This window comes from Aphelocoma coerulescens, chromosome 7, assembly GCF_041296385.1.
Source record: "Aphelocoma coerulescens isolate FSJ_1873_10779 chromosome 7, UR_Acoe_1.0, whole genome shotgun sequence".
Classification (NCBI taxonomy): Eukaryota; Metazoa; Chordata; class Aves; order Passeriformes; family Corvidae; genus Aphelocoma; species Aphelocoma coerulescens.
Genome location: NC_091021.1, coordinates 29000939 through 29028651, shown reverse-complemented (window position 1 = coordinate 29028651; position 27713 = coordinate 29000939). Strand labels below are relative to the sequence as shown.

The window sequence follows — 27713 nt, the reverse complement described above, 5'->3', positions numbered from 1 at the left end:
GGTAGTTCTCCTCCACTGAATGGAACATGGAGGAATTTCATCCTTGTTTCCATAGAAAAGTACTAACTGGGCTTCAGTGCAACACAGAAACAGTAGCTGAGCCCCTGGCTTAATTTGGAAGCTGTTTAATCAGAATGATATGCTGCCTGCATAAGGATCCTCTTCTAAGAGGATGCTTCTCTAGCTATGGCTGAATTTATAACCAAGAAAAGTTGCATGGGGAAAAGTAATTCTTCATAAAGCAACTGCATCATATTACTGGCTGCCATTTAGTATGGTTCTCTGTTGTACATCTATTGATTTTTGAGGAAGAATGATGTATTGGACAAGTTTTCCTTCAATAGAAACAAAATTACTGGTGAATATGGATCCAGCTTTTAGGGTAGCTGCTGGTTCTCCACCTTTTCTCCAGCAAGTGTTTGCCAGGCACTTCAAATGAACCACTGGAGAAACATTTGCAAATGGATTGTCACATCATACTCTGGACCAGGCATGTAATTAACTCCTTCTGAAAGCAAAGGACAGAATCATCCTTCAGGAGCTGGGTTTCTTAGTATGGTTGGCTAGTTCTGCAATGTGGATAACCATCTGAAAAGTTCAGCCACAGCTGGACCTGCATAGAGGCACTGTGCATTAATCTAGCATGAGATTCGGTAGCCAAGAGCCCTGGGGTCTGATCTTGATTCCATCACTGACTTGCTGTGTGCTTTGGAGAAGGTCATTTAACCTTTCTCTGGCTCATTTTCTCCATTAGTTTAAGGGGGGGAATGATACTAACCAGCTCCTAGGGAGTCGTGAAGCATGACTAAGCTGTGTTTGTCATGTAGTGTGGAAGTACAAAGTATATCTAAGGTCTCCAGGAGCACAGATAGGAAGAGCTGACAGGAGTTGCTGGCTCCTAGCCCGAGGCTCAGCCCCAGCATGTGGCTTCCAGGAGTGCCAGAAGGGAGCATTAGTTGTCATATGCTTAATTCTGTGTCTTGTTTCATATCACCCAAAGGACCCCATTCTGTTAATTATTTTTTTTGTTATCTACCCTGTGGCAGTTGTGAGTCCTTGCAGACCTGGACCCTGACTGCAGCACAATGCCGCCCTGAGGAGGGGAAGTGAGAGAGAGGTGCAGATCTCTTCTTCCTTGCATCCAATCATAGGGTGCGTCAGAATGGTTCAAAACTGACAGAGAAGGTTCTGAATGGACATTAGGAAGCATTTATCTACTCAAATAGTCTATTTTAGTCTATTTTACTTTGTTTTAAGAACATAGGGAACCTCTTCCCAGAGCACCATGAGCCTATCTGAGGCTCCAGTATCTCACCCAAGCTGTGTCGGATGACTGTAGCAGTGCAATAATAGCTCCCAAAAGAGGCAGTAACTCTTCACTCTGTTCTCTTCTACTTTCCCTGTCCTGGTTTTGGTTGGAATAGAGTTAATTCTCTTCTTCATAGCTGGTACAGGGCTGTGTTTTGGATTCAGTATGAGAATAATGTTGATAAGACACTGATGTTTTAGTTGTTGCTAAGTAGTGCTTATGCTAAGTCAAGGACTTCCCAGTTTCCCATGCTCTGCCAGGGAGCAGATGCACAAGAAGCCAGGAGGGAGTGTGGCCAGGATAGCTGGCCCAAACTGGCCAGAGGGATATTCCATACCCTGGAACATCATGCTTTAGTATATTAACTGGGGGCAGTTGGCCAGGAGGGGCCAATTGCTGCTGGTGGACAGGCTGGGCATCAGGCAGCAGGGAGGGAGCACTTGTACTGTGCAGCACCTGTGTTTCTTGGGCTTTATTCCTCTTTCTCATTATTATTATTGTTAGAACAATAACAACAACACCAACAATAACATTTGACTTTGTTTCAATTATTAAATAGTTCTTATCTCATCCTGTGAGTTTTACCTTTTCCCAATTCTCCTCCTAATCCCACTGGGGAGGGTGGGAGTGAGCAAGTGGTTGCATGGTACTTAGGTGCTGGCTGGGGTTAAACCACAACATTCTCTCAACATGTATTTTTTCTGCATGATCAAACATTATTATCAGCTTCTCTTGGATTTGTTTCTACTTGTAGAGTAATTGCCTAGAAAGAGAGGGAGAGCCTGCCTTGTAAGGAGGGAGGAGGGAGCTTCTCATGCCTACTATAAGGTGTAGGGAAGTAGCAACAAATGAGCAGGTGTAACATGGAGTGATAGAGACCAGCTGAGTTAAGGCAGTATGTTGTTGGTTTCTGTGTGTGCATGTCCAAGTCCTGAGAGGTTCTGGTGGTGGTCAGCATGTGGGCTCTCATGGCTCCAAATTTGATAGCAGGAGTTGTTCTGAAATACAGAGAAGTTTTCTTACCTTCTTGGTGTGTGAGGAGTTAGGAAATGTGAACAAGCCTCACTCGTTTAGATAGCAAAAATACTCTGAAGCTAGGATAGCCTTTCATGTATACATGATCAGTGCAGGGATGTTCCTCCTGATCTACCACAGCAGAACTGAAAAGCTGCTCTCTCTTAATTAGGAGGAAGCACCTTTTAATCATCCAGTACGGTGCTGACAGATGTGGTGCCTGAAAAGAGGCCTGAATGAGCAACTGAAGCATGTTGCAACCCTTATAGTTTCAGAGCTCCTAAGATGAAGAGTCTCTGTTATTATTCAGACACTCTTGTTATGTGGCTTCCCAATGGAAAGGCTTAAATTTGTCTTATATCTCTGTTGCTCAGTGTCATCATAGCCAAAGTGCTCTGCCTTCAAAGTAAATTGTTTAAAGGCCAGGCAATGTGTAACCAATGCCCGTAAGTTCATGGGCACCATGTTACAAAGATCTCCCAAGGTGCTATTGGCTGCATGAAATAAATACTTAATAAGCAGATTTGACTTGGAAATGTCATGGCAAACAGATTTAAGTGGGTATATTCTTCCACAACCTTTTCTGAAACACATCTCAGCTGCTCTCTTGCTGCTCTGGTACATACCAGGTACCAGGCAGAGTAAGCTCTTAATCATTTTACAAGCAGCGAAATACAAACTATGAAGCCAAGTAACAAATACTTTCATTTACAGGATTTCTGCTACAGCTTGGTGCCGTTCATATGTACACAGCATAGGGCTCCCAGTTCAAGAAAGTAATTCAACATCTACCCATGAGTGTAAATGACACAGTACAGGTTTACATGCTGTGCCCCAACACTGAGGGCAAGTTATTCTCCTAACTAGGGCATAAACTAGTGGTCCAGGAGATCAGCTCCTGGTTATACTTCAGATATACTCTGTGATTTTGGCTAAATTGCTCAGTCTGTGCTTTAAATGAGAATGATGTGTCTTTTTCTCTCTTCTGTATGTATTCAGATGGCAAATTCTTTAAGCCTAGGTTTTATAGAGCAGGACAGTCTTTACAGCAGCTAATGTTGTATATCTGAGCTGAGGGATAATTATCCCCCTGCAATCAGAGGTGACTGAGAGAGGATCTGCCCTCAGGTTGTTTAAACTGGCATTGGCTGAGAATCAATCCCGAGAGGAACCATCATCAGCCCACTGTGTGTCTTAACACAACAAAACCACAACCTTGCCTGAGACTTCAGGGCATTACTGTTTAACATGGGCATTTTCAGAAAGGCACTGATGTTTATGAAAAATAAGGTTAGTTGTAATAATATTTAGTAGTTGGAGGCATAATGTCATTTGTCCCAGAGCACTCACAGGAGTGTAATCACTTGCTCTGGAACTGGCTGAAAAGCAGCCAAATCTGGGGTGAAACAAAGCTTGTGTTTAATACTGTGGTGTGACGTTTTAGGACAGCAGTTAAGAAGGTTGTCCTATCCCTCCAAGTTTGTGCACCAGCTTTTTATACAGAAGAAGGAGGGTATTTGAATATCCTGGCTGCACCAGGCAATTGCTCTTCTGGCCTAGGCTGGTGGGTTTAATTTAGGAGAGAAAGGAATTAACCAGCATTCACTTAACAAGGGAGAATGGGAGGAAAAAAAAATGAAAAAAAGACCAAGAAGGTACCTCATGCATTCATGTGGAGATCTCAGTGTTCTTATATACTTCTTAATCATACTCCTTCAGCTGCTCTAAATTATAGTTCAGCAAGGTATTAAACAGACATAACTTCAAACACAAGCAGAAAAAAAGGACACAAATGGGGCAATTCTAGCTACAATAAACCATGCCTGTCATTCAGAGACCTTGCTCATTCTTGGACTGAAATTGCGGTTAAAATGCAATTCATAAAAATGGTGCTGTCTGATTCAGCAGTTCTTTCCCTTTGGCGTTTTACTCCTGGTTTAGCTTTACAGAACAAGTATGGTTAAAAGAGCATGTTGTTAATTAAGGATTAGTCAGTTCTAGCTGAGCAGGTCAGCTGTAGCCAGGAGGTGTCTCTGATAGCCTAGTTTGCCTACAGGTGTTTGTATTGCTGCTGGTAGGATGTGAGAAGGATCAAACAAACAAAAAGAAACTGCCAGTGCCTGTACAGACACCAGGTGAGGCAAGCTGATAAAAAAGTAGGGAGACCCTCCTTTCTGCAAGAAAGCCTCAAGGTCAGACTTAGAGAGCTAAGGTTAGTATAAAGCTTTTGGAAGATCCTTGTGCTATTCACATTAGCATTATACTCCTGCCTGGTTTAGGTCTCAGCCACCCAAGTGGCTTTGTCCAGGTGCTACACAGCAGTCACTGGGAACACAGACTGGCTTTATTGAAATGGACACTATTCCTGTCTGCATCTGTTTTGGCTGAGTGCAATGAAAATTGTGTCCTTTGTATACGTCTCTTTCATTAAAGATATTTTGGTTGAATTTTCTCTGCAGTGCTATCAGGGGAAAAAAAACCCCAAATATTAAAACTTATTACCTAGTCAAACTGTCCAGCTTTTTGCAAGCCTAGAACAAGGAGCTGAAATCTGCATTATAAGACTTCCAAAATCAATGCATTTAAATAGCATGCTTAACAACAGGAGAGAAACTTCAAGTCCCTAGTTATGAGAACTTTTTCCTGAGGGTATTGTAGGATTGTAGGCCTTCCCCAGGAGAAGGCTTATTCCATGATACCTCCTGTCCCAGAGTTGCATTAGTATTTTGGTCTGAGTAGCTATGTGGTGTCTCTAAAGGAGCTGTCAGATCCATCACTGGATGAGAATTTATCTTCATTTTGAAATTTTAGCTGTGTGTAGCTTAGTGCTTCTGGTTTGCTGCATGTATCTCTATTGAAGTCTGATGCTGATGCTAAAGAGTTAATAACAAAATTTTTTGGGAAAGTATGCAGCCCTTTGAGACAGAATAGGGTTTCAGACTGTACAAAAGAACTACTGGATCTTCAGTGACAGGACTAGGAGAGAGGATGGAGATTTCCTCTGTGTGTGTGTGTCTGTATACTTCTCTGTGTACTTACAGGAGGTGTAATAATCACTGATACATTTTCTTCAGATATTGCTAATGGGTCTCATTCTTCTCTGGGTAACCAGTCCCAGCACAGAATACAATGGTGCAAGTCAGAGCTATATCAGCTGAAGATTTGGTATCAGCAGTTTTACTTCCCAAGTTCCCCATCATCCTTGTTCCTCATCCTTCTTACATTAACAGTTAGCAGCATTTGAGAGCTTTTGATTTATTCATGGAACTGGGACAAAGTACAGAGGCAACTCTATGCTTATGACTTAGGTGATATACAAGTGATACATAACAGAAGGAGGAAAAATTGCTCAAGCCTTCTTGTGGTCATTGTGACCCAATATGAATCTCTCTCTCGCATGCCAAAGTTTGAATTACTTTCTTTGCTTGGGCAGAGTGTGCTGCTGTACTGACCCTAAAGAAGGCTCTACAGAAGAGTCCTTAAGACCTTTTCATCACTGTAGGATCTTTCTTCTGGGTTAGCTGACCTAGGGCTGGAACTTGCATTTTCACTAGGTGGGGGAATGTCTGTATACTGGCACTTCTAGAGCAGATGAAACTGTATCATCAAAACTGCACTTTCTACCATTTAAACAGAGCCACTTCCAGATGCATAGTTCAATTCACCTCATATGATATAAATGTGTCTTCTCTGGGACATTGTGGTGACAGTGATGTTGGAAAGGGATCACAGCTCTTTAGACCTCCTGACAGATGGGACGCAAAAAAATGAAGTTAGATGCAACCAAAAGCCTCAAGCACACAATCCAGTCCGTATGGCTTAACATGTCAGCTGATTCCTGGTAACTGTGAGATAAATCCTGTTAACTAAGCCTTATCTATAGACATTTATGCAAATATGTGTTGCTTCCTATTTGTGATGGGATATGAACATTCAGAAGAAGGGTGACAGGCGCTCAGCTGATATGTGGTATCTCATGCTACAGTGACTTCTGTCAGGAATTCCCTTGCTTTGCATGTGAAGAGACGATGACAGGAGGATTGGGAATATCTGCAGTCACTGCCTTGATTTCCCTGCTGATTTTCCGTGCAGAGAAATTCCACTGAGAAGTATCTGCTCTCTTCTCTTCCAGAAAGTCCTGAATGGGAATTCCCACAAGGACAGGCTTGGGGGAGCATACTAGGAAGTCAGCTCTGCTCCAGCTGGCTTCTGTCCAATCCCAGTTTTCTCAGAATTCAGTGAAAAACATGACTGCAGCCCATACGGACTTGAACTAAAGCCTGCTGAGAGTTTGCAAATGGCCCTTTATGGTTGGGATTTCATTGTGGTTCTTCATTATGGATTCTGGAATATTTAATATTAGGACCTGGTCAGAACTTTGTTACCAGGTTCACTAAGACACTGATGAACAAGTCAATGGATAGGCATATAACTGCTTTTGTATTCTGTGGGGGGGAGTCCAGGAAAACCTTTTGTTTGTAGACATGAATGACAAAAAACTATTACTTGCTTTAATAACTTTTCCCTTCCTTCCTTGGTAGCCTAATAGTTTGTAATTTTTCTGCTTGTTCATGCAGGAACTACCTCTTCAGACTTAGTCTACACAACGTTTCTCTTATTCAGGTATGTTCACTTTTCACTCTTACTTTATTTGACTTATTAATGAAAGTTCTGTAATATTTGATGTACATTTTCAGAAGCCTATATAGTGTAAATTTGCCCAAAGTGGTGGAGCAGGGAGAAGACAAAGTCAGAACCAGATGCTTATTCCTACTCCAGTGATAATGCTGGGGGAAAGGTTCTGCTACACTTGCCCATTTGGATGGTGCACTCTGGTTTTGATTCTTGAGTATTTGGGTGGTAATGGCATCTGCCAAAAATGTGGCATCTTAAGGAAGAAAGCATGTAGTGTGACTGATACAGGCTTAAACACAACAATCAATAGAAACTCTTGGCTTTCTTTAGAGGTGTCAGCAACATGCTGGAGAAGGTTTTATTATTCTCATCCATCCTCATTTTAGCCCTTGTAGGCCTTTGTGAACATGGATTGTTGAGGAGCTGTGTTTTGCTGAATGCATTAGTAAAACCATGATTGGACTTGCAAGCATTCCAGAGGCAAAATGGGTTGAAAAATGTGTGTTACCATTGCCTTTACCAAGGCAAAGCAGCTGAAGTTTGAAAGGACTTGCAAATATCCAGCAGTATTGAAACTTTATTCTCACTGCACTGAATCTGGAATTGAAGGATGCAGCAAAAATTGTCAATGAAAACACCAGCTGCTTATCTTTAAATAAATTAACACTTATGCTCTGGGATGCTTACCATCTTCTATAGTTGCTAGATCACCAAAGATGTATTCAGCATTTTTTCAGACAGGCTGAGGGGTCTTGCTCCTGTACCTGACCACACAAAGAAGCCATTAGGGCAGTATTGCCAGCCATTCTGATGTGCACAAGCCTCTTGCTGTTAGTAAGAGTTACAAGTATAGCTGGAGAGAAGAAAAGATGTTTAATGGTTGTAAAATGCATTGAATCTTCCTTTAAAAAGAAAACAAAGTCCAGACTTACCAATGACAACAATAAAGAGTTAGAGAAACTGCTACTCCCATTTGGCAGTGCCTTGCCTTTGCAGAGCCATATTAGCATGGCTGGAAGGTTTCCAGCGAGCACACAGGAGAGGAAAGTCTTCGTAGCTATGAGAGGTGTCACACCTTCTTCAGTACCTGTTATCACAACTGCCTGACACAGCCTCTGGTGCTTGTCAGGGATCCCCTTCCACAAGACACAATTGTGAATCTCGCTCATACACTTCTGAAGTCAGGCTTGGCCCCGGCCCTTTTCAGTGCAGTGAGTTTCCTTTTCTACACTGCAAGACATGGGAAGTCTCCTTCTATGGCACTGGAGGCTGCTGTGGGATCTCCGGTTAACATAATGAGCTTAGTTCGGTCCTGCTTTCTGGGTGTATCCGGTTACTCTGCCAAGACTTTTTGCATGACAAAGAGAGCATGGAATTATGTTGACACACGTGTTGGGAATGATGGAAGTGATTGTTTCCCGACCTAATGGTTGCCTAAGTAGCTGCTTGGCTTGTCTCCATAAAGCTCATGATGCAGTTTAAAGGCACCACCTTCCCTTCGCTGTGCATCATTTTAAAGGTCAGATCAGAAAGCGAGACAAGAAATGCAAAGAACTTGCATTTAGCTTTATAGGGGTGAGAGTGCAGTTTAAGAAATAATTACAATGTTAATTTGCATTAATTTGTATCTCGTCTTTGCTTGTAAGTAAAATAGTGTAGATCTTGCCAGGCCTGAATCGGGATAGTTTTTCATCTTGAGATTGTATTTTGATTTATTTCTGCTCATGCGACTTCATTGTCATCCTGCCAGTGGTGCTAAATCTGCTTCATGGTGCAGGTTTGTGCTGACAAATATCTGCTCCCTTGCATTTGTACTTCCATGAGGTGAGGGCAGAAACAGAAGGAGCATTTTCTGGAGACAGCAGGATATGTTGGTTGTGAGACAAAGTCTGGCAGTGTGAGGAATGTACCCCTCTAAGCATGGTTCAATGAAGTTTAAAGCTGTTTTTTCCTAAGTGTTCTCATGCTGTATCCTGAGGCTGCACTGTCCCTGTGGGAAAACGGCATGACACAGAGTTTAGATAGGAAGTTACTGTCTTGGAATTGCAGTAGTAGACTAAAAGACAAATTTGAATATTATGTGGGCAAGTTACTGATTAAGAGCTGTGTTAAAAAGACAGCATTACCCTATAAAAGAATTTTGATTTCAGGGGAATGAAGGAAGAGGTCGGTTTTGGGATGTGTCAGCTCTTGGGCCCCTTTATAATAAGGGGTCAGTTCTTTTCCTTTTTTATCTTTTATCTGCTCTACCATGTGCTGATATTTCCTCCTCACTTAGAATTTTTGTTGGTTCTGCTGAGGTTGTTTCTCCAAGATCTTTTACATGAGAACTAGTGATCTTTTACTAGAGAACTAGCAAAAACTGAAACAGAACAAGCTCATTTTCTGCTCCACAGAACCAAGTGTCCTGACTTCTCAGAGATTTTTCTTCCTCCTCTGTTTCCAAAATGTGTTTCAGAATTTCCATTTGGAACCTGTGAAGCTTTTCACCAAATGAGTTTTAGTTGCATGAGAAACTTTGGTGGTAGTTAATACTTTTGTGAAAAACATTTTTGGCTGAACTTCAATATCCCTCAGGAAGCTGAGGCCCAGGTATTTTGGGATCATTTGTGATTTTGTCTACTTCTTTTTCTTGCCAAAATTGAAGCACCTTGTTAAAAAATTACCGAAAATCAGCATCTTGAGGTGGGGCATCCAAAAACACCTGTTAATATTGAAAACTTTGGCATGTAGCACTCAAATTCTTGCAGCAGTCACAAAGCACAATTTTAAAATGGATAATCTTCCCTAAATGTTTAACATCTCTTTTAAACAAAATCTCTGCAACATTTTATGTCTATATTTAAGTTATTGTCTTATGTGCATTGTAAACTCTTGTTATTAGACATTTTATAGAACACTTTTTTAAAATGATGTGCACTTGGAGAGCATGCTGGTTAATTTATGCATGGATCTGAAACAAGGTTAGCTCCTAATCTGCAGCTGTCATGGTGAGGCCATAGAAAAGTCAGTTTCATACTGGAGTTGGTAATTAATAGAGTAGGTAGAAGGGTCATTTTGAAAACATAAGCCTTTGAGCAAATTTTTAAAAATGCACAATACTGATTGGGATTTCTTAGCTAGGAACACTATTCTGGGGTGTGTGTTAAAAGCAGGCTACTTGGCTGGCATTTCATAAATCACAGTGCAGTGCCTACCCCCTGCTCACTGTGATTTTTCCTGGATTCTCAGTTCTCAATTGAACTGAGTAGGAAATTATTTTTCCAACCTTTTTGAGATACAAAGATTTCCAACCTTTTTGCACTGAGATGAAAACAAACCTCTTTGACATTTTTGTAAAATCTGAAGGAGAACAAGATAGACACATGGTTAATTGGCATGCAAATACTCTGGGTCAAGTTATTTTCTGAAGTATCAAAAGAGAGCATTTACATGTGCATTTCTCTCATCTCAAACACTTGTTTGTTTGGGGCATCCTTTTCCCCCTTCCTCTTTCCCTTCCTCTTTCCCTTCCTCTTTCCCTTCCTCTTTCCCTTCCTCTTTCCCTTCCTCTTTCCCTTCCTCTTTCCCTTTCTTTTTCATTTTCCTTTCCTCTTTCTTCTTTCCCTTTCCCTTCTCTCTGGATCTAAGATGTCCTTCTGGACTCTCATCTGATAAGTGTAATAGAAAATGCTAGAATTTCATAAAATATTTTGGTTTCAATTGTTTCTTTTAATGGAACATCTCCTATAAAAAAAGTTTTTAAGCAGCCCTGTGAAGTTCGTGTGCTGATATGTCAGGCTAGTGGTATTTTAAGTATTTAAAATACTTCAAGAGTCTGTACTGTATTTTAACACACTGTGAAAGAATAAGTAAGTGCACCTGTTGCAAAACTATTTGGAAGATATAAGTTATTTCACCTAACAAAGATTAAAATAAAAAAGAGATAAAAATATGTTTTGACTATTTAATATTTTTTCCTAAGGACAAAAATTGAAGTGTGGGTTAAGGACAGAGTGTGTGAGTTCCCCAGTAGTCACTAACCTGAATTAGGAGGGATTGCCTGTGGACTTCCACACTGTCCAGTACCACCTTGGTCTACAATTACAGATCTACTATTACCCCACTGCAGAACATGAAAATGCTACAGAACACACAACTTCATTTGCTTCTGAAATGTGGCTCCACATTTCTAAATAAGATCCCCTATATTCACATGGGCACTTTGGAGAGTGCTATCCAGTCACCAGAGCAAAACCTGATGAACTTTTCAGTCCCACTGAGGCATAAGACTTAAAACCAAGCTTAAAGTAAGTTATCAACATATTGAGGCAGTATCAGCTCTTAAATCATGATCTGAACCTTACTGAAATAAATTTCTTTCTGCTGATATTGTTGGGGTTTTGGAATGAGCATTTTTTCAAACCGGAAATAGAGATAAAACAACTCCATAGTGTCCTGTAGCAGATGAACTGCAGCCACTTATCCAGTGCATTTCTGGTAAGGATGGTTTTACTCCGGTTTTTCTGCCCTGAATGTAAGAAGCAGCAACATCCCTGCTACAGAGATGAAGCTCTTAAACTGCACAGCTGCTCCTGAAGACACACTTCCCTCCCTGCTACTCCCTGAAGGGATCTTTAGCTCTGTGGCATAATCACTGGTAAATCAACAGCACGTATCAACAAAGTGTAGTTAATAATAATAGTAAAACTTGGCTATCAGTCCTCAATATGTCACATAGCCACAAATGGAACAGGTTTTGTCTTTTGCACTTTGAATCAAACCGAGCATTAAATGCATTATTTTCTACTTCTTTAGAGCTCAGTAGTGCCACACTTATGTCTGCTGATGAGAAACATGCTCTGCAAGTGTATAGAAGTGTGAGGAGAGGTGGCAGAGTTTAACTTGGTTTTTCTCTATATAGTTGAATAAAATATGATAAACAAAATCAATGGGGAACAGTGAGTAGTATAGTTTACAGCACAAATTGTCACTCAAGTAATCTTTCCTGGTGAAAATACTTCACTGAGAGATGTTAAGGATTCACAATATGTTCATAAAGCCCTGGCACTCATCAGAAAACTTGCAAATATTAGATAAATCTTACATCCCCAAGACTTGCTGGAGAGGCACCAGATGGGGCTTGGAGGGCCAAATTCGTACTGCTGGCTCTGCCCATGGATGCCTGAGGTAAAGTTAATCTGCCCAGTTTGTCTGCCTGGTGTTTGCTCACATGTGAAATAGGGCTGTAGCACTCCTTTATAAAGTGCTGTGGGGTTTGCCAGTAAAAGAGAGGTAAAAGTATTGTATTTCAGATTTCCTTGCAGAAACATCCTTGAGCCAGAACTGTTCCTATTTTTCAAAATATCCTTTCAAAGATCATGAGACAATTAGGCATTGATATGCAGTGCAAGTCCAGGGGTGCCCAACTTTGCTGAAGGTATTTATTTCTTCAATCTAGTTGGAATGTCAAGATTATCATCCAATTTAAAATCTAGTTTAGGAAGTAATTTTGGGAAAGAGTAAGAATACTTTGTCTATCTTTATGTACCATTGAGTTGCCTGACAGGAACTCTATTTTGAAATATTCAGGAATAAGCTTCAGTTTCCAGAAGCAGTTTATTATTTGTTTCTTGCAGATTCTCAGATACACATTTGAATTATATGGCACATATTTCTAGATATAATGTTTATTTCTTTATTTTCAGGCCAGTGCAGTTCCCTCATTTAAAAACATAATCAAAATCTCTACTAGAGCAGATGCAGTCTTTAATATGTGGCTCATAGCTGAGTTCAGGTTGTCACATATTTTATCAGTATGAAACATTTTTTATTAACAGATTAACATATAAATCTATTCATAAATCACCTTCCAAATCTGCACCTAAAACTTCTCACTGTCAGCCTAGAGGTTTAAAGGTATTCCATAATAAAGCTTATATTGGCTGGAAAAACTTTCTGTTAAATTCAGCTATTTATTCTTATGGTTTCGTGTCCCCAAATAAAATCTACTCCCTGAATATTCCCTTCCTTAAAATGATTGGTCAAGAGCTAGATTGCAGCTTTCAGGTGCAAGTCTTCCTTCCCAAGATTTATGTAAGAGAGAAATTTCTGTGTGGAGTGAGAGATGAGGGACGAAAATAATTCATGTCAGACTGGAGGTGACCATGTCTGAAGGCCACACCTCATCCTTCAAGGACACACTTCTCCAGCTCCTCACTGCAGGGAACTGTACTCTCTGATGGGCTCCAGCATCTGCTGTTGGGAACCAAACTTCTGCTGATGTTACTCATCAGCTGAAGTTCAGAGAGCAGAAAAAGCAAATCTCCTCTCACACTCCATAGTGTTGAGTGGTTTCTGAACACAGCATCACCTCTCTGTCTGAGAGAACCCAGCTCATGAGTCCATTTATAATCAGCAAAGCTTTTAAGCCCAGATTTAACTTTAAATAAATGCCAGTTTTCCTTTGAGAATTCTCTGAGTTAAGAACATACTGCATGCTCTAGTGAGTAAAAATGTTTCAATATGCACATTCATAGGTCTGCTAAACTGGCTCAGAGTGTACTGTCTAGTCATGATCAATTTAATTGCTCTCTAAAGTGAGTATTTAGGCATGGTATAGGAACTCCTTCTATATATATATATATATTTACATATCTATTTTTATATATGTACCCATACACAGGAGGATCATCTACATAGGGTATAGCACCCCTATAGTGGAGGTCCAGGAGCTGTACCTGTTTGGATTTGTACTTTAACCAGGGCAGCCTTCTTGGAGTGAGTGAAGGCCATGGAGTTGCTTTGCATCCAGAGGGGAACTACCCTGTGTACGCTTGCACAGTAAAGTGAGAGGTTTACATGATGAATGTCAGCTGTGGATTGCCAGCCTGCTTCCCTGGGTAATTTGTTAGTTGTCATTCCCTCCTTCCCTGCCTCACCTCACCTAGAAGCCAAAATTACTGCAGGGGTAGTCTTGGTCTTTATCAGCAGACATTGTGAGCAGGATTTAGAAACTGAGAATTTAATTAGCTGCTGAAGTCACTTACTGATAACAGTAGCATATTGGGCTCTTTATTTGATAAAACTCTGTCAGGCATTTTATGTGTAGGGAATGAAGACTAATGCTCTTATTTCTTGCAACTTACAGTCAGGACCATTAGACATCCTTTAGAAAGGGAAGAGAAAAAAATGAAAATCAAACGAAAAATAAATTCCTTGGACTTCTCATTTCCTGTCACCAATGTTGCTTCTTTATCATTGCAAAATATATTTTGGTTTGCATGTTTAGCCCTTTTTTCTCTGAGGGCTGCTTCCCACTCCAGCAGCTCCAGGAGGCTCTGGGGGACCTGCATGTGCTTATGGCTGTCCCCTGCTCTGACACACTCACTCATCTGTGGCTGCTGTCAACAAACCCAGCCCTGCAGATGTTCTGAGAGGCAAGTCAGCCTCTCGTTGTAGGCAACACCTTACCTAAGCCAACATTTATACAAAATGAGATTTATATAAAAATACGCTTTTAAAATTCTTATTACTTCAGGTATGTGGGATATTTTTAGACATGGGAGTGGTTTATTCGCTAGCTGTAAAGGCTGGCGTACTGCAAGGCACAGGAAGCGGTTCCGAATTGCTGCTGTCGCAGTTAAGGCTCTGTGACAGGATCGTTGTTGAGGGCTCCGGCACAGGATGGGCTCAACGCAGCACCTTGACTGAGAGCAGTCGCTGTGGGAGCGGTGACCTGTCGAGTTCCACACGCGAGCACAGCCAGCTCCCGCTGCTCCCTGTCCTGGCGGGGAGCGGATCCCTCCCGCAGCCTCCCCGCTCGGCAAGCCCGGCTTTGTGGCGGTGGGAGCTGCCCGCGCACGGATCCCAGCACAGCCCATCCTGCTGGGGCTGCCGCTGCTCAGCGCTGTGCGCTCAGTGAAGGGCTCCTCCTGCCTGGGACGCGGCGTCCCGACCCATCCCTGGCGTGGGAGCTGAGCCGCACACGCTGGGAAGTCAGAAGTAATAAGAGGAGTCCTTGGGCATCTTACAAGATGAGCAGTGGAGTACGTGGGCCAATTACTGAAAAAAAAAAACAAAAACCAAACAAAAAACACCAGGTTGGCGCTTTTAAAAGACTGGGAATACAGAGGAATATCTACATTTTATTCTTAAAGCAGTGCTTAAGAGAAATCTAAATGATTCATGTCCCTTGCACTGGCTCTCTGCACAGGATTAAGTTTGACCCTGTTAGCATCCAGTCATTTATAGTGAGAGTGTTAAAAAAAAATCACCATTTATTTATTTGCATCTCTCAAGGGCCCACAAATGACCTCACATTTCCTCTAAAACCAACTGTTGAGCTCTTTACAAAAAAGAAAAAAATATTTTATAGTAAACACATTTAATATTACTATGTGTGTTTTTTTCCCTAGGTAAATAATCTTCTTTTCTCTGTTAGTAACAGTTTAGCTGATGTGTGTTTTACAGCTTCTTTTAAGCGCAGCCGTTCTGAATGACTAATAGGAGGGGATTATTGGAGCTATGGAACAGTCACAGACGTGGCCTGCACAGCTGTCACCAGACACCCAGAGCTGGGGAGCTGAGATGGGAACGTTTGCTCATCACTCCCACAGGATATTGAACCTGTCTCATCATGGCAGGTGCAGCTGAATCCCCGAATCCTTTGAAAGCCTCAAAGAGCTTTGGCCTCCAAGGTTTCACCTGCCTTCCCCAGGCTGAGCTCAAGGAGAGCACAACCCACACACTAAGAGGACAGATGGGTAAACAGGCACAACCTTGACTATACCTGTAGCATCTCCAGCCACCCTGACTGGAGAAAGATGGAAAGCTTTCAGGTTCAGAAACCTTTCTTTGGCTGGAGGAGGAGCAGCAGCAAACCAACAGCTGAACAAGATCAGGAAATAGCTGCTGTGGGTAGGCTGCTAATGGGTGGGCAATGGGAAAGGAAAGGTGGGTTATGTCACTGGAGGAGGGTGAGGGAATGTGGCTGTGGGGCATAAATGAGTTGCTGGGTGCCAGTGTAGCTTGAGCAGTTAACAGGAACAATGATCTTAAGTTACTCTGCTGTCGCTGAAATGCTTCTTTCATCTAGAAGCTACCACAGCATGGTTATAGCTATCTGTTACATCTTTATCAGTGACACAACCAAGTAGAGACTATTCTGAGACTGAGGAAACCAAGTGTGAGGAGTCAGGGGAAGGGCATATGCAAAAAAAATGACATATTTATCTCCATTCTCTGCAAGGAGAGTTTGGATAGCATGGGCTATCTCCTGGCTGCTTCACATACAGACAGCTGTGAAGAGGTAAGGTGGTTTCCAGCTATCCCCAGTCTGAGCTTTCCTTTCTCTACATGTGAAGCTGAGATAATGACACTTTGTCCTTTTGAAATGCTCTGAAATATGTGGCTTTCTGTTTAAGATCTAAATGTTATATGTGATTACATGCACTTGTAAATGTAGGAAATTTTCCATAACTGTGAGCCTACAAAATTGTCATATTCTGATTTAAAGTAGATGTAGTATTAAGCAGTTGTTACCTTCGCCTCTGCTTTTTAGGTAAGCAATTAGGCAATTCCAGCATGTCTATGTGTTTAAAATGGACCCCTTTTTCACTAGTTGTTTTCTAAACATTTTGAATTAAAACCTTTGAATGTAAGAATAGAATAGTTGGGGTCTGCTAGGGGAAAAATGCTGTACAAATGTATCCCTTCAGATAAAAATACTTAGAATATGAATAAATCTGCAAACTCATGTAACAAAGAGAACAGCTTGGAAGGAATGTGGGGGAGGGTTAATAAAAATATGTTTTTGTCAGAAACACTTTTCTGTCAATAATTCCACACATTATTTTAATTATTAATTATTTGCTTCAGACAGAAGACAAAATAAGGTTTTGGGGTTTTAGAAAAAGAGTACTTTCTTCCTCATAAGTAAGGAAAAAGGGCTGACAGGTCTGCAGCCATTTGAATAGGCTGCAAGGTCACCCAGAGAGAAGTGATTTAAGCTTTATGAAGAATGTGGGGAAAAAAAAATCTTAAGTTAGCTTGGGATAATGAAGAGACAAACTGCAATTGCCTAAGAGGAGAGAATTTTGATACATGGGGCAGAAAGAAATGATCAATGGTTCATAAATATAATAGTGGTAAACACAGTGACAGGAGAAAAAATGTATGTGGCTAATATAATTGTTACAAATTTAGTAGCTTTTGCTGTGAGATCAGTTATTGAGGATTTAAGAACAAGAAAAATAATTTTTTTCAATAGAAGATAAATGTGAAAGCTTTGAAAACCACCAGAAAGGAGCTAGATGGAAGAAGCACAAAGAAGTATGCTGCATTAATCTGTTGTAGAAGCACTTTGTATTCCCTCATCTTAATTATAGGGCATATTCTCAAAACTCATTTGTGGAATCTTTGACCTTCATAGAGTTCAAATGCAAATGTGCTGGAGGTGAAGGAAGAGCCAGGTGGAAGTGGGAATGTAAGGGCAGGACTCAAACTGAAGGAAATTGAAAAATAAATCCTGGGTTGGCAGGAGAGTGAAGACTGGAGAACAGAACAGAGGATCTGGGAGGAAGGAATAAAAGACACTGCACCAGAGCCATCTTTGCAGGAGAAGGAGCAAATACATTCCTTGTTGAGATGAAGCTTGGCAGAGCTCACTGAAGCATCAGGTGCTGACGTCTGGTGTTGGAAAAGAGGAGGCAGAAGCAAGGCAAACTGTGACAGACCAAGCAGGGAGTCTGAAGGCATCTGCTTCCCAGCCTTAGGAGGAAGATGGGTGGATCGATGCCGAGCACAGCGGTCGGGTTCTGGCCGCTGGCAGTGGCAGCAGGCAGGTGCTATGTCCAGCTGGGCTGGGCAGTGAGGGTGTAGTAGGGCTTAGAAACACTTGAAATTTTGGTGGTGGGACAGGAGTGGCAGAGAGCCATCTTCCCTAATGCTGCAGTCCAGTTTTGATTTCAATTGTAGTGCACTTCCAATACACAATAGATTTGATAAATACCATTTGGATTCTTCATAAATCAACCCCATTGCTTCTTTTCCCCAAAGTGACTCCTTGCTCTTCTCTGAGACAAGTATTTGATTTACACTGATCAAGTGCTGGACTCACCCACTGTATATGCTGCTGGGGATGTGGTGGTATTTCAATTCTGAAGCTCTTGATATGACGAAATTGAGAGATTCAGGTCCTTTTTGGCTTGTCGTTTCCCTACTGACCACTGAAAAGTATTGCTGCATCTGTGGATAACTGTAGCCTCCTCAGAGCCTTCCAGTGTATTTAGTACTGGATGGATGTTGGCTTCACACTTAATTGGAAGTGCTGGGGAGAGGAGTTGGAGGCAGGATACAGGGAATTCTACACTTTCGGTTCTTCACTCTTTCTGTATTTAAGTGTTTCTTGCTGATGGAGCACAGATGGTCTTAGATTAAGGAAAATACATGCCAGAACTGCAGGCTAGGCTCAGACTGGGAGTTAAGCTTGACATGAAACAAGCAGAAGGCTGTAATTAGCTTATCAAGAACGTTAGGCACCTGGTGGAGGAAAGCAGAGATGTAATGCGCAATGTAGCTATAGAACAATAAAAAAGTACTGAAATCTCTTTTATAAAACATGGAGGACTTTTCATTGCTGACTTTCCCTTCCAGCCCAGCCTGGTAATTTCTGAAAGGTTCTACTTATTCTTGGTTATTAGTGATTTATCCAAAATGGTGTTTTCTGACAGTTTGTGATGCTGAGCACCAAACCCCATAGAAGCCAGAGAGTCTAAAGGTCAAAATCTATGTGTGCTGCCAACACACCTTCCTGGGAAGCTTGCACCACACTTGCCTGTGCACCATGTGTACTCCCTGATTGCAAATATCAGTCATCTCACTGGTCCCTCTTGTTCTTTCTGCGTGTTTTTTGCAGCCATGTGTTGTGTTTCACCTCTACCCTAGGATTTAGGCTCACTGGGGCAGAATTGCCTTTTAATTTTTTAGCAGAAATGCCTAGCAGTATGCAGCCGAGTAGTCCATGTGCTTCATGTGTTTCTGCAGTAGACATCAAAATCATAGTAGGAACAGGGTCTAGATATTTTTTCTAGGTGTGCTAGAAAACAAATGGAAATTCAGACATGCATCTGCTGAACTGAATAGGGGAAGTACAAAGACTCCTTTCTACCCATATTATTGAAGCTCAAAAGCTATTACTTTATATTGGGGAAGAGCAAGAGGGAGAGTCTGGTTTCACTTAAGTTCCTGTGGTACAGGCAGGCTCAGACAGGATCTCTGTTTTCAGCCAGCCTTGCAAAACTTTCCCAATCTTTCTGGCTTGCACAAGACTGGCCTTGGCTCATTAAAGTAGTCTCAAAGCTTTAGTTTGGTCTCAATAATGCAGCTTTCACTTAATTAAAGATTTCCAGTGCCTTTTTTTTTCCCTTTTGGTTGTACTACACTAAGCCTAAGTGCACAACCAGAAAAGAATGTTGATAGGATAAAGTAAATCACATGCACATTTATTTGTTTAATTGTGCACTGCCCCCTTTTTTTTTCCAAGCCAAGGCAAGACTCAAACCATGTTCAACCTCTTACACAATTTTAATGAGAATATATTGCCGTGTTTGTCATCTGAAAGAGTATTAGCACCCCCCAATGCAATAGATGTGATTTCCCTGAAGAAAAACAAGAGGCACAGAACAGTGAAAATGTCATCTTAGTTCTTCATTAGTCTCTTTAATACTGCAGGAAGTGCTGATTTTGATTCCTGAATCTTAGCCTAATTGTTGTGAGAATCAGATCCAAATTGGACAGTTCCTCAAACTTATTTTAGCTTCTTCTCAAAGCAAACAAATAAATGCTGAACAAGTATATTCAATGATGTAACCTGGAGAGGAATAAAAAATGCAAGACTTCCCTACTTTAGAAAGCTGATAACACACAGAGGTTTCACATGTGCTTCAGTGATTACATTTTTGGTTTGAAGCATATATGGAAGGATTGCTTTTCATAGCTGAACCCTTAACGCGGGTGTACAAAGTTGCACTCCATTGACTGTGTAGGATTTGTCCATAAGCAGAGGGGGAGGGAATGCAAAAAATGTATAGTGGAGTACCCTTAACATCTCTCCATAAGCAGTGAGTTTCAAAGAGTTACAATGGCAAGGAAACCCAGAGCAGAAAAATGAAGGAGAACAAAATCGCTTTGCTTGATGCAGAAATACAAAGGAGACTATAGCCATGGTAAATTGATTTTGTACTGAATATGGGCTGGTCCATTGGAGGGGGGTTTGAACCTCCTACTCCAGAAATCATTGTGCAAAACAGTAAGAGGAGGCTGCTTAAAAGTCTTGTCACATCTATCAGCAGAGGCCACAAAGAAGAAGGAGGGATTTGGTTCTGAATGGCTACTCTGCCAAAGAACATAAAGGGGTGGAGATGGACATCTTTTGGCGGTAGAGGAGCCTCGAAAGAAGAATTGCTTCCACTATATCAGGGGAAACCATTGCTGTGACTCCATTCGTTGGCTCACTTAGAAATAGCTTGTTGTACCTTGTTTGTATCAACTGAAGAAAAGAAACCCCAAAACAAAGCCTGTTCTTTACAGAATAAACAGTGCTGGTGCTATGAGAAATAGTACTATGTGATGCCCACCTGGCCAGTGACAACTACACCTGCCTGTGCTGCAGCTGTATTTATATTCCTGACCTGTGCTTGACTGCAGTGAAATTTTTCTTAATTATTTTCCCCTCAGTATATTTAAACCTCTTTATTTAGTTATTTTATTGATTTAACATATAATCTTATGTCTCTGTAATCTCCAGTACATTTTGTAAATGTTTGTTATCCTAAGCTGTAAACTGAATGTGACATGGCAAGACACCAAATTCTACTGTGGCTGTTAATTACCCAGTGTGCTAAAAGTCTCATCTTAGTTTCTGTATGCTTTTGGTCTGCACTAATAGGAAAAACATAGTCATCTTTCCCCAACATCCCCTCTGCTGTTCTCCAGTTGTAAATGTCATCATTCATTCTAAACTGGCTACAGGTGGGAGCTTCAAGGTCTTTTTTCACTAGCATCCCAGCTTACTGAAACTATCAATTTATATTTGGGCCCATACATGCTTTTTCACGCTTAAAAACAATAGCGTTCATGGGAAAGATAAGCATTCCCATATAGAACTTGCAACTAAATCATTGCACTGTTAAGCACGTTCAAGCAAAATGAAGTAGATCACCAAGTAAATGAAATCATTGTCACAGACTGACATTTTTCTTTACATAAAATGATAAAAATATAAACACTAGATAGTGGAAACAGAAATGCAGTGCCATCTTTATCTCTCCTTCAGAGCTGTATCTTCCTTCCAAAGCATCGTGTTGGCGTGCTCATCTAACATTGCTGTGTAAATATGTAACTGTCAAAGCTCAGCTTACAGTCAGAGCAGAGCGTGCACTCCTTTCTTTATCATTATGGACAGCTCTGCATTCCATCATTTGTACCCTACACTGATTCCCCTCTCTTTGGATGTATCCTTGTGGCATTGCATTAGTGCTTGTATTAACTTTAAGGGTCTTCCACAAACCTGCTTATCACTGTCAGTAAGAGGTTTACCCTGCTTTGAATCAGCCCATTAAGCCAGCATCTCTCCTGCCCTTGGTTAATGTGTGTTTTCCTCTTGCTTTCTCCCATTTGTGTCCCCTTTGTGTCTTAGAAGAATCCCAGCCCTGATTTAATAAAATTGTTCTGGTTACGAAAACCTCACAATGAGTTATGTGGCTGCTGAGCTGTGACCTTTCCCTTTTGTGTGGTTGTGCTCTGTTGTCTCTCGGTGCTCCACCATCCACTGCTACCTGATGCCTCATTTATTATTGCACTTTACTTATAATGCATTTTGGCAAGGCTATACCTACACAGGCTTGTACAGGGAGTCCTGGGCTGCAGTGGAGGCTCACAGGTCCTATGAAAACTGCAAATTTGGATGACAAAATTCCATTATGTAAAAAAGCTCAAATTCTCCTCTGTATGGGATTCAGCATCAAGTTACAAATGTTTTACAGCAGAGTTACTGAAAATAAACTTAAAGCAGTGGCAAGACAATCTGCGTGCTTCAAATACGAATTTTAATTTGACAGCACCTAAGACTGAGCCGGCTGCTCTGTTGTAACATGTTCTTTGTACACTGAAATTCCTGAAGAGCTGAAAAAAGCTGTAATCTGTACATGGCTGTTGTTTATCTTAGAAAATACTGTTTTAGTTTTAGCACTTGGTATCAAATGTTCTTTACTAAATCTTTAGACAATCGTCTTTAATAATAAGACCTTGTACTTGTACAGTGCTTCCATTTGGGTACACTGTAGAAACTGTGATCTGCTAAGCCTCATACAATGCTCCTTTTAGATAAGGGAATGCATAGTCTGGAGCTGTAAATTCCTACCTGACACTGCAGAGAGGGAGGAGTGTCAGATTTACAGACCTTATGTTGTTTAATGGAATCTCCTGCAGGACAAATGGAAGTTGAAGGCACAAAAACTCAAATTTCTTTTTGTAGATGAGACTGTGGCCATGCCCCAAGATGTCAAAAAGAAGTGGACAGGACACACGAAGTTATGCCCATTGTTCTAATCTCTAACCCCGCTACCTCACGCACCACTGATTCAGTGGATGTATTTGGTGACACTAGCAAAAAAATGCTGTCTAAGAAGTCATTTGTGCTAGACAGGAAAGTTTTTAGTCCTCGAGAGAGCAAAGGTCAGTGCTCATCTCTGCCTCTGACATGCTCAGTGGCTTTTCCTAGTCAGTTGACCCCTCTGTGCTTCTGGTTTTCCCTTCCTCCCATGTGCCTGTGTTTTCTGTTTAGATTGTAAATGGTCTCAGACAGAAATTCTCTCCCACAGTATGTTTGTTTATTGCCTAGAAATACGGGGTCACAATCTCAGTTCACTCCTCTATGTGCTTCTATAATACAAGTAAATAACAAGGGACTTTGAAGCTGTGAAAGGGAGAAAACCAGGAGCATTGACCAGCAAAGAATTAGCAGCAGCTAAAAACGGTCTCTGAAAAACTAACATTTGCAGTTGAGAGCAGACTGTGCCTTTAGGCACAGACACACAACTGTGGTACAGGGGCTTACCCACTTACTGCAGAGCTGTGCACAGGAGGAAAACTGTGAAGCCTTTTACCTTGCATCTGAGATACAGGAGGACCATGAGCAGGGTGGGTGACCATGACTCAGCTGAGGTACAGGACCTCATTAGGGCTGGGATAACTCGATCACAAGAGTAGAGCTCCCTTACCTGGAGTCTGGGGCCCTGTTCTGCCAGGTGTTAGAGTGGTGCCCTGTCCAGGTGTGCCTGGAAACATAAAGTGGGAGGACAGACTCTACTCTAAATCAGCAAGGCTTAAGAATGAAACCAAAGAGAACAGTCAGTCTTCTGAAAACTCTCCTCCCTATCTATTGGTCTATTGAGTGTGGATGGACACCATTATTTTGTGCAACAGGTGAACCAGGGCAGAGGAACATACCTCAGACTACTGCATTTCTCTTTGCAAGGATGTGATAACAGCCCATGAGACAGAGAAACATGGATATCCAAAGATGGTATTATTTGGAACTGAGTGAAATACCCATTCTTAAAATGAGCACGTCCTTCTTTCTGATGGATTATTCCATCCTTACTATGCCAGTATGAAGCAGCCACTTCTTCTCTGGCATGAACGAGTGAGTGATTGTGTTCAGCAGCCAATAAATGCCAGGCCAAAAGCGATCGCTGTATAATAAGATGCTGACATTTGTTTGTAGAGAGAAGGTCTGATTCAGAGATTAAGGTCGTGGAAACTGAAACCCACAGATGGATTTTTTCACTTGTTTGTTTGTTTGTTTGCCAACCTCCATCTTCCAAGTGTTACATTTAAGGTCTTCCCCAGCTGAGTTACTGTCCAGCCACTCCAGAAGAGCCATGTGACTGGGCCAGTCTGTTGTTAGGCACTATGGGTTTAAATGGAGCAAACAGCTTGAGTTTTACCACATCTTGAAGGATCTGAGATCACTTAAGGGAAATCAATTAATAATTTGATAACACACAATGCAATTCCCTTCATCCAAACCCCCTCCTCTCCCCGCAATGAATCGACTGAATTCCGTGATCATTCCTCATACCTGTCACTGCACGCAGCAGTGATCTGCAATTTATATACTGCAGTGTGAAGCAGAACTAATTATTGAAGTTTGGCATTCTGTTCTTCTGGTATTAGTTATCTTTTTATCAGACATGCTTATCACAGTTTTAATAAATTACCAGTGTTGGAACTTCAGAAATGGCCTCTAGGGTATTAAGCTACTGTGTTTTATTATAAAAAAGTTAGATTTCAAAAAGTTACTTTTTATGGAGCACTGTAAATGTTACTTGTCCTCAAGAGATGAGAACCAATGCTTCAAAAAGGGAATTTAACTTTCCACTTTTAGACTAAGGCAACAAGTATTTATGGAGAAGTTCTGGTGGATTACATAGAGAAGAAATAGCTAAAGAGTTGTAGAAATGTTTTCACAGTAAACATCATAGAAATGGAAAAACCTCTTCATGGATTTTCTGCATCCAGCCTATAGAACTTCTTTGAAAGACTTTTTTATTCTATGTGCTGTAAGACCCAGCATTTTATCAATTTATTTTAAATGCAACAGCATTTGCCCAGAGAGGGGTAGATCTACACTGCTGCCATATTATGTAGACACTACAAAGTATACAGAAACTGTTGTGAAATGGATTTGTCATTATCAGCAAGAATCTATGGGTGATATTTTAGACACATGTGTCTGGATGTGTTGGAACCCTGAGTTCTGAGAATTTCAATCTTTCAGTGTTGACAGGCAATGACATTCAAAACAACATGGATGGAAAGATTGAGGCTGGCATCTTGTACAGGAATGAACCAGCCTCTGAGCAGCCACTGTGGGAATGACTCTGCACCCCAATTTAGCAAAGTCCCTAAGAATGTGATTAAGCTAAACTGGTCCAGTTGGGTGTGTAAATATTTGCTTTATTTACGTTAAAGTTGGCAGATTTTAAATGCAGGGCAGAAGCACAGTCCCTCCATGTCCTTCTCTCCGCAGACTTGAAGAAAAGTTTCCATACCTTGCTGTGAAATGAGCTGATCCAAAAAAATTTTGTGAATGTAAATAAGAGATGAAGAGATTTTTGGCCTGTACATGGAATTTAGGAAGCAAATTGGTTGGTTTTTTTCAGAGGTACATTTTTCTGAACATACTAGTGCCTTGTACCGTTACTGGAAAGGAAGATGTAAATAAAAACCCCGGGAAAGGAATAACTCAGCCAGTTCAGGTCTCTAGTGCACAATAGCTGTCACAGTACAGCACCTCCTGCCCTCCTTCCTCATGCATAACTCAGCAAAGGGTGATGTGACTGGCAGGCTCTGCTCGGGGTGCCCTCGCAGCACAAGCAGAGAACCAAAATCACCTCGCATTCCGTGGGCAGGTTGGGAAGTCTCCTGTGGGCACTGTGGATGGCTGATGGAAATGGAAACTCCTGTGTCAGCAATCCCTGCACGCCCGAGCCTGGGACACAAGGTGCTGCTTTTGCTTCTGCATCTGCTGACAGCAGCAGAAACCTGAGGAACACAGTACCTTCTAGAAAAAACTGGTATCTCACAGAATCAGTACCTGATTTGGGGGAGGGGTTGGGGGGGCTGCTTGTTTGTTTTGTGGTGGTTTTGTTTCTTGGGTTTGTTATTTTTTTCTAGTAAGCTTGTACTTGAGGGGTTTTTTGTTTCCTTTCAAACATACACAATGTGCATTCTGGTATTACACATTTTTCTCCTAATAGGAGAGAACAGCGTGATTGTGGGTCTGTCTGCGGGCATGCAACTGGTTTGCATGGAGCACTTGTTTCACAGAAGTGAGGTTGGTAACAGATAGATAGGTTTGTAATAAAACACCATAAATAGGTCTAATTAACAATGGGTTTAGCTGATAAATATGTATGTAACATATTCTCCTCCAGTCTTAACTTTCCAGCTTTAAACCAATGTTCTGGTTTTGCATGAAAACCTGCAACCTGTGTTGTGCAAGTACAGTGCAGGGATTAGTGAATGCATAGTCTATAAATTAATACTGTGGTGTTGAAGTAATTATAAATTGCTGACCTGAGTGTAAAAGCTGGTCCATAGAAGCCTAAGAAATTTTCACATTAGCAGTTGAGGATGCACATAACTATTGATAACAAGACTTGCTAGTGACAGGCAGGCACTTTGGATGCCAGCGCTGGGATGTGCAGGTAATTAAATAAATGTATCTAGAAAGCTGCTCTCAGCAGTGTGTGCTGAATAACTGATGTGACAGCACATGATGAGCTAGAATTCTAGAGCACTGTTGATCTGCAGTCAGAACTGGTAGCAAACTGTGAAGCTCATAATTTATTGGGAGAGACATTAACTCTTTCTCTCTGTGTCTGGGTGTGACCTCTGAATATTCAGATATGCACTGAATAGTGGCTATTGTGGCCCATTCCTGTTAATTTCTAGTTGGGCAATGTTGCACCAGGTACATGTGATTGTACACACGACTGCTTCTCTGTGATTGTCTCCTTCATGGAACTCCTAAAAATGCAGAAATAATACACAAACATTCAATTTTTTTTTTTTTTTAATAATTGAGAAAATCTGCCTGTGTAGGACTCAAGAAACAGAGATGTGAAGGACCATCTGTCCTTGTACATAGGCTGAAGGAAGGCACATTTATTTGCATTTTCAGTTCAGGGACAAAGTTGCTTGTCCTCTGGTGTCTGTCTGCACAGGTGGCTGGGCAGTCCTGCCCCTGGTTTGCGTGGCTCATCTTGCACAGCAGCTGCAGCCCTGAGCCGTTCCCTTCATATGGCACATGAATCTGGGTACCCCACTCTGCAAATGGGCCATGTGGTTATAGAAGAGGTCCTCAAAGTGGCTGGAAACACTGTTAGACACTGCATTTCTTCTGGAAATGCATGAGGGAAGAGATACTTGAGAGTTTGTAAGGAGGTAGCATGAAAAGCTGGAGTGCTCTTGATAAGGATGTAATGGGAGGAATTGCTGACACCCTGACAGCCAAAAAAGCTGTTTGCTTGGTTGCTTAAGCATATGGTAAGTACATATTGTCCTGTATTTGGATATAGCCCTGCTTCAAGGTTTGTCATGTCTTCATCCAGACTGTCTTCCATGATGCCATGAAAGTTGTTTTATTGCATTTGGGTCCAGAGATGTGTACTGCTTTTGACTGACATATGTAGCAGGAGGTATAAAAATAATGCCAGCTGTGTTTTCTGGGGCTGAGAAACTTAAATGTCTCAGACAACTGAGAAAATTAATCATAAATTCAGGATGATATCCCAACAGAGTGACCAAAAACATCTGGTGGATACAGTTTGTACCTCATCCAAGTGTGCAGAGGCAGTTAAAGCAGTAAAAAAAGGGAGAAAATAATTTGATTTATTAAGGGAGACGAGGAAAGGGAGGGGAGGCACCTAAGCCATTGTTCAAGAACCTGGCTTTTGAAAAGTATTATAATCAGGTAAGGAAGCAAAAGTACAAAGCATCTCTTACAGTGCTGTGGTGTCATGCAAGTGTTAAGTAGGTCTCTGCCTCACTGATAAATACATGGGTAAACACAGATGCACTCCAGAGAGAGACATCTTTCTGAAAGTTGCTCTGTCAAATGTCCATTAGTTTGATCCTGGGACAAAATGGATCTAAGGCAGAGGAAGAACATATGCTCATCTCTGGAGGAGGGGCTTGGATACACCAG

At 41.4% G+C, this 27713-nt stretch overlaps 1 protein-coding gene and 1 long non-coding RNA gene across 10 annotated transcripts in view; one reads left to right on the top strand and one right to left on the bottom strand.

Annotated features, from left to right (window-relative positions):
• Positions 1 to 27713, top strand: part of SEMA5B (semaphorin 5B) — a 272778-nt gene that overhangs the window by 159614 nt on the left and 85451 nt on the right. For 4 of the 9 annotated variants that reach the window (XM_069021071.1, XM_069021072.1, XM_069021070.1 and 1 more), the window contains one exon: positions 6901 to 6946. In XM_069021071.1, coding sequence (XP_068877172.1) covers positions 6901 to 6946 — 46 coding nt within the window. Of the gene's footprint in view, positions 1 to 3597; positions 3614 to 4366; positions 4459 to 4499; positions 4536 to 6900; positions 6947 to 15409; positions 15853 to 16187; positions 16248 to 27713 lie in introns of those variants that run through there. The other 5 variants (XM_069021076.1, XM_069021075.1, XM_069021079.1 and 2 more) reach the window with 5 other exon arrangements.
• LOC138113140 (uncharacterized) lies at positions 1351 to 4252 on the bottom strand. The gene is made up of 3 exons (XR_011152022.1): positions 4162 to 4252; positions 3983 to 4047; positions 1351 to 2307 (listed from the first exon to the last, which is right to left on the bottom strand). It is a non-coding gene; the product is annotated as an uncharacterized lncRNA (long non-coding RNA).